Raw genomic sequence first — 10474 nt, 5'->3', positions numbered from 1 at the left:
TTAAGAGACAGGGTTAAAATAATCTGCTTTAATACACTCAGTACTTCTTTCTTCCTGGAGCTCCCTAGCAGTACACTGTACAGACTCTAGTACTTACAGTGTCAAGTTCTTCCTGCAGCCTTATTTACATTTTACCTCAGCAAACCTCTGAGGGCAAAACAATCCAAGAGAAATGTCAAGGTCACTTTCAGTCAGATCACAGATATTTTCATCCACTCTCCATTACTGAGGATTCCAATCACAGAAAGCAGCCAGTATTGTTTTAAAATGCCCTCTTTGTGACCCTGTTCCTCTGAAGGTCAAGTGCACTATCACTCTCTGTAACCAAGGAAGCAGAATCGACATGTTCCTGCTGTTTTGCCAGCTGCTGCAGGAGTTTGTATAATAGTAAGATTCATTTCCTCTGGGGAAGATAGTCCTGGGTTATCAAGCTTCCCCCTCCCTCTGGTCTCTACTTCTTAACCCCCTCAGCCTGCTCACTCTCTGTGATCTGTAAAACAGCAAAATGAAATCTCAGAGTTTACCTGTATCTTGAATTATTTTCAAATTGGCAAAATTGAAAGGGAAATCCACCTCATACCCTATGGACCATCTTTAGCCATAAAGTTCACTAAGGTAATGTATTTAAAGGAATAAAGGCCTTTCTAAACTAGTCTGAGGCTCTCAAATATGAAGTAGCATAATTAGTCTTAATACACTTAAGAATTCATACAGTAAGTTCATGACACACATGTGATTAATTAGTTTAAACTCCATAGCAAAACATTTGTATGAGGCTACAGTGAAGGCTGACAAAAGGGTGAAAACAGAAAATACTTTTCAATTCTTAGAAAGTAAAATTTGTTTGAGTTACAGTACATGAAGTTTTGGGAAAAAAGACCCTGTACTTGATGAGTTTTACAACAGTAAACTTGAATACAGTGGACTTCCCTAGAAAGCCTTATGCAACAAATGCATGACCTAGGTGTCTTTAAGCAACACTGGTATTTTATTTTAACTTGAAGGACTCCTAATCTTAGTACAGAAATGTACTCACTATTGAAATTAGGCTCTTTACTTGATAGTTGTACAACTCTCTAAAAATAATATCTCTGGATAATTACTGTAACTACAGGAGTGTATTGACAGCATGGGTACAACATAAATATCAGATCAACTAATTGTGATCTAGTTTGGGGGGGGGAGGGGGGGAGGGAGTATTATACCTAAAACATGTGAGAAAACCCAATGAAATTTTAGTTGAATCATAGTGACAACCCTTTCGGTGAAGAATTTTTTCCTAATGTCTAGCCTAAACCTGCCCTGGCGCAGCTTCAAACCATTCCCCCTCGTCCTATCATCTGTTACCAGGGAGAAGAGGCCGACCCCCACCTCACTACAGCCTCCTCTCAGGTAGTTGTAGAGGGTGATCAGGTCTCCCCTCAGCCTTCTCTTCTCCAGACTAAATAACCCCAGTTCCCTCAGCCGCTCCTCATATGACTTGTGTTCCAGACCGCTCACCAGCTTGGTTGCTCTCCTCTGGACGTGTTCCAGCAACGCAACATCTTTCTTGTAGTGAGGGGCCCAAAACTGAACACAGTATTCAAGGTGTGGCCTCACCAGCACCAAGTACAGGGGCATGATCACTTCCCTACTCCTACTGGTCACACTATTTCTGATACAGGCCAGGATGCCATTGGCCTTCTTGGCCACCTGGGCACACTGCTGGCTCATATTCAGCTGGCTGTCAACCAGTACCCCCAGGTCCTTTTCCACCAGGCAGCTTTCCAGCCACTCTTCCCCGAGCCTGTAGCGCTGCATGGGGTTGTTGTGACCAAAGTGCAGGACCCGGCACTTGGCCTTGTTGAACCTCATGCAGTTGGCCTTGGCCCATCGATCCAGCCTGTCCAGGTCTCTCTGCAGAGCCCTCCTCCCCTCAAGCAGATCAACACTACCACCCAGTTTGGTGTCGTCTGCAAATTTACTGAGGGCACACTCAATCCCCTCATCCAGGTCATTGATAAAGATATTAAACAAGACTGGCCCTAGAACTGAGCCCTGGGGGACACTGCTTGTGACCGGCCGCCAACTGGATTTAGCTCCATTCACCTTGTGCTTATTAGCTGACACCACACTTTATAACCTTGTCACTCTAGGCTTTTATTTGTCCAATTCATTCAGGAAAGAAGTTCACGATACCTGATTAGCAGCTGTCTTCCCTGGGACAAAAACCAAATCCTGAACATAATAATGCTTTATCACATAACCCTCTGTTCAGAAGTAGATTTCCCAACTCTAGTGTTTTTAATAGCTGTAATGCAAAGAGAAGGTGGAATCCTTGTAACACTTAAGCATAAGTGATATAAAAACACATAGTAAGAAAAAAAAAGACGACTAGACATTGCACTTTCTCTGAATCAAAAGACAAGCTAGCAAAGTAATAGAAATTTGAAACAAAATAGGAAACGTATCAACTATAGTGTACTAATGTAATTAGTACTACATCAGTACTGCTAATGCAGTTAACAGCTTTGTCACAGCTGCTTAAGTCACCCACAAAATATCAAAGACTTGAGGCAAGAAATATGAAATATAAGAAATGCATCTTTAACTAAGAGTAATGTTAGATTTTTAGCACCTAAAAATTATTTTTTTAAATGAAACTTTCTCAAGTACTATATGCTGCACAGAAATAGTACAGCTACAAAGGCCTTCACTCTTATTTTTATAGGACATCAACTATGCTACAGTAATAAACATCCATAGCAAAGTAGAATTAGTATTTTGTACTTCAGAGTTTCTAATATTTCAACAGTGACATTCTTATAGAACAATGCATTTGTTCAGTATATTATGTTTAATATAACAGAGGTCCTCTTAAGTTAATGAGAAATTCTGAAATTACTGTACCTGGTCATTTTCACAGGAAAAGACTATTCAGAAATTAGTTCATGTATCTATCATTCTACTTAGAGACTTATTTTTGTTGTTGTATGTATTTCACTTATTGGAAATGTCATTGTAAGAATGCCTATGACCTTTCTAGCATGTGCTTGCCCAAGAATGCAACCATATCTTGTAGTGGAATTTTTGCTAATGCACACAGGAATTGTGGAACTCTATCTATGTCAACTGGAGGGAGGGGAAAAGAGGAAAAAGCAATTAGTATTAAATGTAAATTTTAGGAATTAAAAAGCTTCCACATCTCTCAAAGCAGTTTTTAGATTCATAGCACTAACCAATCCTATCTGGTACAGATTAAAAACATTTCATGCTTAACAACTGTGTGATTTCCTTCAAGTCCAGGAGGATGAAACTGGTATTTTCATTTTAGCACTCATACTGCAAACACTAATATGTAGGCAGGTTGGGAGAACAAAACAATTCACAGAATCACAATTGCATGAAGTGTGCCAACTGTGCTTCTGGTATACCACTGGGAGATAGAAGCTGAAGACAAGTGGCATAGCATGGAGAATTGTCTGCTTTGGACCAATCGGCAGAGGACTGCATTCACCTGGGCTCTCAAACCAACAAGCATCACTAGCAAGAATTTCATATGCTGAAGTGTATATGAATTAATCAATAACGATTTGCATTAAATGACACAGGAACTGCACAAAGCTCAAGAAATATAAAAATACACTTAGAAACTTACGTATCTACTGTTTTGCCTTTTTCATCATTAAACTAAAACCAAGTATTTGGCCGTTAGGTGCATTAAATTTGGCTGCTTCTGTTTCATTTGTCATTTTGACATTTTATATACATAAAAATGTATATACAAAAATTGTAATTTGTACTCATTTTTTCCTATTTTTTCAGTATAGTAGTTCAATTCTACATTTTAGTTGCAATCATATTAATTTCTGATATATAGGCGTATATATATAACAGATAGATGTATATATATAAAATTGGTAGTTTGAAGCTAATCTTATCTAGGCATTTAATTATTGTGTCCTTTGAAATAAATAAGGTTTCTTCATAGCCATATAGTTGCATACTAATTTACTAAACTGACGCGCATAGTGTACATATACATTTACGTGTGTAGGTGTGTTTGTATGAGCATAGGTATATATCTAATACATTCATGTACTTACTAATCAAATTGACTGCTTTCTATAGCTTATCGCCCCACTACCACATTGATTATGAAAGCAGTATTTGAGAAATATATTGAAAGAATAATCAATCGACCACATAGAGGAGAAATTTTTAAAGCCTCTAAGCTTCTCTAACTTAAGAAGAAGAACATTTCCTATATTCATGACAATAAAAGCCAAAGTAATTGTACTGCTTGAATACACTGGTCAGTTTTCACTAAGCATAAACCAATTTCAGAGATGATATTAATATTGTAGAAAAGAGAATAGACATTAAAGTAATGCATAGTTAAGCAATCATGGACCAAATATGTTCAACTGCCCCCAGGAATTGAAACTGTTTTTACAAGTCTTCTCTGGTAAAACAGTTAAAGAATTTAAATGAAAAATATGGTCCAAAGTTTTACGCAATAAAAACCACTACATCTCAATTCAAATCAGAAGACTTATTTTTCTGTAGACACTTTTCCTGAAGAACTTCTTTAGTTACTAAATTAATAATAGGCTTTTATGAAAAATGTATGTATTACCTGGAAATGTCCAAATATATTTCTTTCACACATGCAAGATATATCTAAAGTAAGTTTCAATTATACTCTTAGGAATTAACTGTCCTGACCACTTGGGCCCTTTATATAATGGCAGATAAAATTCAGATCCATCATGGAAGAATTCATCTGTAGTTTTAACTGGCCTAGCAGGATGCTGGTGCAAGATCTTGTATGAGACATATGAAACCAACAGTCATGGAAGAAGCTGCAATTCTTGGCACATCTGCATCCTAAAAAAATAAACATCACATACTACATCTTACATAACACCCCGATACCTGTATTACACCAGCCACATCTGGTAACATTCTTGAATTCAGTGGCTGCCAGACTTCATAAGCCATGGAGGATCTCGTTACTCCAATACGTACTTCGTGTGAGATACTTCTCAGGCTGACAGTACATCTAGGTCTTATGCAATTAACAGTAACTTGAGAAAAGCTGTATTTGAACTAAAAATTGTTTGAGAAGACTTAGTATCAAAACTCCACCTTGAAAATTCATCCAGAATTGAGAAAAAGGCCAATGATAATAAAATATTAAAAATAAATGGCCTTACTTTACACTTCATTAATCCTTACAACAATGCAAAAACTTATTCCATCAGAACAGCAGTGTTTCTACTCTCCTTTGTCAGTACCTTGTGCTTCATCTGGACTTCAACCTACATTGCTGAACTACTTATGATGTAGTATCTCAGAGAGATCTGAAGAGGGTCAAGAAAATACTTTATGTGACAAAGATATCCAGTATATTCTCAGCTGCGTGGCAAAACATACTTTCAGAAAGACTCAAGGTTTTGCTAGGTTCTTATCAGGGCACCAAGGGAACTGAAAGCAACTGAAATCCTCCAGCAATGCAGCTGGCATAAATGAAATCCCAGTAAGCACAGGGCTCAGCAGAGTCATCTCCTGTGACGCTCTCCTTATAGCCTCTGACAAGAGAGAGAGGATGGCACTGGGAATCGTTTGTGGCCGTCATGGAGCTGGAAGGGGACAGTTTTACCAACTACTAGAAGTTCTTCCTGGTCACATCAGAGCTGATGTTGGAAAGAGGAAATAGCCCTTATTCCTTCCCACAGTGACTGTTCTGTTTAAAAACTCTGCATTAAAAACTAAGGCACTGCACAGGAAATACATCTCCACTTCATAACCAAATGAATTTTTCTTAAATAATATGCAAATCAAATTTAAGTTGGTGCTGGGACTGAACTTGATATATTGCACAGTGACAGTACTAAATAAATACTTGAGAAAAGCAGCATTATTTATTTTTGCATTAAGGCTAAAGTCTTCTTTATGCTTTTCAAAAGCTACTCAGGATGAGAAGGAATTGCTGAAATTCCCTCTGAATCCCCTAGATGTTCTCTGTTCTCCAACCATATGAACTGTAAGTAAAGGCAACTGCAGACACTAAAAATGGAACTCTCTCAGCCAGTCTGTTCAGAAATACACAGCTGGAAAAGTGCAGTAAGCAACACTGCTATAAAGCAGAAGCAACAGCAGTGAAACCACTTGAAACCATTACAAGGACAATTTTTCAAAGTCCTAAACCCAGAATAAGTACAAAAATACATGCAATACCGGAGTGCACTCAGTAACTTCTGTGCTACATTCACAGTTTCATGGAAAACAAACCTGATTAACTATTGTTCAAGAAAGAAAAACAACATATGGCCTACTTGCACAACAGTCGGATTTGGTGTTTGGCATCATAGTTCTCAATAAACCCACCCACTACATACGTGGCAATTATGTTGAAAGAATGATGCAGATATAGCTAAACCTGTCAATATTGGCATTAAGTTATCCTGTTTGCAATTTGTCTGTCGTAATTAATAATTTAAAATTCAGTGCATTATTAATAATGACTCTTTCCTTACATTTCATTTTCATCGATGAAAAATACAATATTCTGAAAAAGCCTCTCATTTCTTAAGGCCAGTGCCAAGTTTCACACTACATTTTCTCTGACAAACAGTGAGTACAAATACTTCAAGAAAACTAGTAATGTATTTACCTGTATTAAAAACTGTATCTGACTGAAGACACAAATAGCAGGCAGCCAGCCATTCATAAAGAAATGGTTCAACGTTAACAAGGTTATAGCATTAATTAATTCTTAATAAGATAACGCTGCTTATAACTGGTTTCCCATGAACAAAGTTTTCATGGTGTTATGCAGTGGACAGGCATATAATCTAAGGAGGAGTTGAATACTATAAAAAGATGAAGCCCTCTATGTACCCACCGGCCAAGAAGAAATCACAGAGCTTCATATACTCTTGAGATGGAGCGATCTCTCCAGTGGCAAGATACAACCATCACACTATGTTACCACGGTGCATTTCCTGCACGAGGAATTACAAATGTCACATATTTTATGTGCCTTAGATGTGATTACAGCACTCAAGTTCTACCAAAATAGTATAAGGTTTGTCAGTATTTCCATTACAGGTTTTTATTTCCAAGTCTGTTTGGAAGTGTTTTAAAAAAACGCAGCTTGACAAATTGATACCTGGTACAGCAAACCAGAGTGAAAATTCGCTCGTTGGTTTTCAGCGTGAAATTTTAGAGTTTTTAAACTACTCCCTAGATGTTGTTTCCAGGATACTCAGTAGGCCATTTAACATACTATTTAAAAAGAACCAAAGTTTTCTAAAAAACAATTGCTCCAAGTAGGGAATCTCGAATCCATTTCTGAAAACACAATGACACACATATTCCCTTCATATATAGAGCTTCTTCTTGAACCAAAAAAAAATTTTAATATCCAGGTGTAATCTTAGTTCAATAGGTCAAAAAAACCCCCAAACTCATGTCTGAAAAGTGGCCTTGTCTACAGAGGGCTCTTAGCCCACTTCCCCTTCATTATACGAAACCCCTTAATTATGTAATCATATGACAAATTACAGTAAATTTGAAGCATATTAAACCAAGTAATTTTAAACAGACAAAAATTCTAGTTTATTGTTTGACTGAAGTTTGCATACTGAAAGAGACAAACAGGTTCCTTTCTATGGCCATAAACACATGCAGTTTCAGTGTTTACGAGTTGATTTAGGCATTTTAGCTGTTTAGCACCCAAGCTTCAGTGAATATACATCCAGATATCACTTAATATCACTTTAAGTAGATTTTGTGCTCTTTTTCTCATGCATCTAAGCAGAAAATATAAAGCCTGATTTAAATTAATCACTCTACTGTGAGTTCGATATAGTGTGTAAGTAAAACAGGTAACTTCAAACACTGTTCTGGATTTAGATGACAACTCAAGAGATGAGCAGAAAGCTTTCACGTCCCAAATGGTCAAGGTAATGATCAAATGACCAGAAATTCTATTGTATTAACTTTTCAAACAATCCATAATACAGCCAGGTTTCTCTATAGTTCATGTTGGATTTCCTACTTGCATTCCTAATATGGAGGCCACCAGAATGAAGTAAGGTAAACAAACCACATATTGGTTGCACTGGTTTCTTGTTTGTCCTCCAGTGTAAAGCAATACTGTTCTACAAAGATTTTCTGTTCCATTTATGCTTAATTGTAAACAGCAAGGACTCCCTAATTTTCATTTCAAAAGCTCATTTACCAACTGTTGTGATGTCATCTGTCACTCACCTCAGCCACCTGCTGAGTCTCCACTACCTGCTGAGCCAGCACCTCCATATTGGTTGCCATGGTGAAGCAAGACCATTAGAGAACCTGTTTGAAAAGATGCCAGCAACTTCCATCAGGCACAACAGTTAAGTTTTTTCTTCTTATTAAAGAAAGTTCTGATATGACTTTCTGATAACTTACAATACTGTTTGACATACCTGACAAATAAGAGAATATGCCACAGATGCGTGCATGTGCGTGCTCGTGCACATATACATACAGTACAACATGCATACTGGAACCATGCTGTTCAAAAAGCTGAGACATAATTATTCTTTTACTTTATAAAGCTGCTAATATACTATTTTTACTCTATTGTTAATGTTAATAAATTAGAAAGGACTAATTTGAGTGTCAACTACTGGTGCAGTTCGTGGAATTCACAGATCTCTAAGGTGCTTTCCTCAACTGAAGGGAAGAGAAACCTTAAAGTTCAACTGCTTCTACACTACGTGCTGAACAAGGAAACAGCAATCTCAGAATGCTGTTTTGAGCAAATGTTTATTAAGTCATCCCATCAAACTGCCATGTTCATCCATGTTCTTATGGTAGGTAATCTTGCACAGTAAGACAAACTGTCACATCTAAAATGCATTCTCTTATCTAAACTATTTTTTATTACAATGTGGTAGTATAACCACTCTGAGGAGAAAATACTGCAGAATTGTTTTATCCTATTGTGAGTGTCTGTGTCTTCAAGTTTATACTCTTCGAGAGTTAAAAAAAAAAAAACACAAAGACAACAGAAAAAGGAAGAAACAAGAAAAAAAACCTCCTCCAATATATTTTTAATGATCATCATGAGGGCCGTGTTTCTCCAAGGCTAAATTTAATTAAGATTTCAAACTCATGCATTTGGTTTTTAACTGTGACTTGCTCATTACAGAGCCAGGCCCATTTGATGTTTTATTGAAAAACCTTCTGTTGGTACTCGCAATGCAATTATTTAACATAAAATTAGAACATACTACGAACAATAGCAAAACGTAACAGAAAAGTGCATGCATATCTCTAGCACCAACCCTCCCCCCCATTCAAATGCAACTTCTACAAAGCTAACGTTGGTGAAAATGCCAAAATTCATTAAGTTAAAAAGATTAAATCATATTGCGGTAAATTGAATGTGAAAATTATTTTGTATATGTCAATGGAAGACTATTCATAACAATCTGTAATCAAAGTTGAGCCATTCCCTATGGAAATCATATTTATGCTAGCTTCTCACATAGCTTGTCATTTTTATTGAAGTGTTCGACTTGCACAGGAAGCTTATGAACCATTTCCACCGGACCCATTTAATACTGCAGCTTGTGGTTTCTCAGTTGTTCAGTAATTCCTCTTCAGTGTTTTCTCTTAAATTCTTTTTTTTCTTTTCTGTTCAGCGAGGAAGATAACCATATACCATGCTGTTTTGTCAGTGCTTTAAGATGAAGGAAGCCCCGAAGATTGAGATACTTTGTTCATAAGAGTACCTTTCTAAGTCTTTGCTGTGGTAAGGCTCCAACAGATTTGCTGTTAATGTTGTTAACCACCAAGGGTTTTTGTACTTTCAACCTTCCCAAAAAAGCAGTAAGCTGAGACTATCTGTTCAAACCCAACTGGAAGCCCAGAGACCATACACAGCCATGCCAAGTAAGCGTGTTAATGATATTGACTCCCAGAATGTGACACAATGCAAAATCAACTTCCTAGCAGCAGAGTTTGGGGGGGGGGGGGGGGGAGGAAATCCCCCAAAGAAACCAACAAAACCGATGGAACTTATAAACTACAAGGAGGCACCCGGAACACCGGGAAAGTATGTGTATATGCACTGCTGTCCAAAATATGGGATAAAACTACTGATCTCCCCCTAAGTTGCAGTGAAATCTCAGAAGCAAGCAACGCAATTCCATTTGAGATATTCTATGGGTACAGCCCTACTAGGAAGACATGGGAAAAGGCCGAATTCGAGCTTACTGAAATTTGTTCCTTTGTCTTACGGAAACGGGACTCTTCACACTGCGTGCTTGACTCGGCTACATCGAGTATCAGGCCAGCACGCTTCTCCTCAGCGGGAGTCTCGAGGCGACGGGGAAGGCGGGACTCGCAGGCCAGGCTCTGCCGGCAACCCCCGTTACACTGTCCCTGCGGCGGGAGGCCCGCAGGAATCCTTCCAGTTACTGAAAGGGCGGAAGAG

At 37.9% G+C, this 10474-nt stretch overlaps 1 protein-coding gene across 6 annotated transcripts in view; it reads right to left on the bottom strand.

The window, feature by feature from the left end:
• Positions 1 to 10468, bottom strand: part of NR2C2 (nuclear receptor subfamily 2 group C member 2) — a 40495-nt gene extending 30027 nt beyond the window's left edge. For 4 of the 6 annotated variants that reach the window (XR_004841326.1, XM_035889432.1, XM_035889434.1 and 1 more), the window contains exons 1-2: positions 10255 to 10468; positions 8260 to 8343 (exon numbers count right to left, since the gene is read on the bottom strand). Coding sequence is in view for 4 of the 6 variants with exons in the window: in XM_035889432.1 (XP_035745325.1) it covers positions 8260 to 8319 (60 nt within the window). In the remaining 2 variants the exon portion in view is untranslated. Of the gene's footprint in view, positions 1 to 6889; positions 6990 to 8259; positions 8344 to 8456; positions 8477 to 10254 lie in introns of those variants that run through there. The other 2 variants (XM_035889433.1, XM_009633808.2) reach the window with 2 other exon arrangements.
• Between the last annotated feature and the right edge of the window lie 6 nt (positions 10469 to 10474).

Source organism: Egretta garzetta, unplaced genomic scaffold (genome assembly GCF_000687185.1).
Source record: "Egretta garzetta isolate BGI_Z169 unplaced genomic scaffold, ASM68718v1 scaffold332, whole genome shotgun sequence".
NCBI classification, from domain to species: Eukaryota; Metazoa; Chordata; class Aves; order Pelecaniformes; family Ardeidae; genus Egretta; species Egretta garzetta.
The sequence above is the reverse complement of the archived record's forward strand: the minus strand, read 5'-3'. Positions and strand labels throughout refer to the sequence as shown.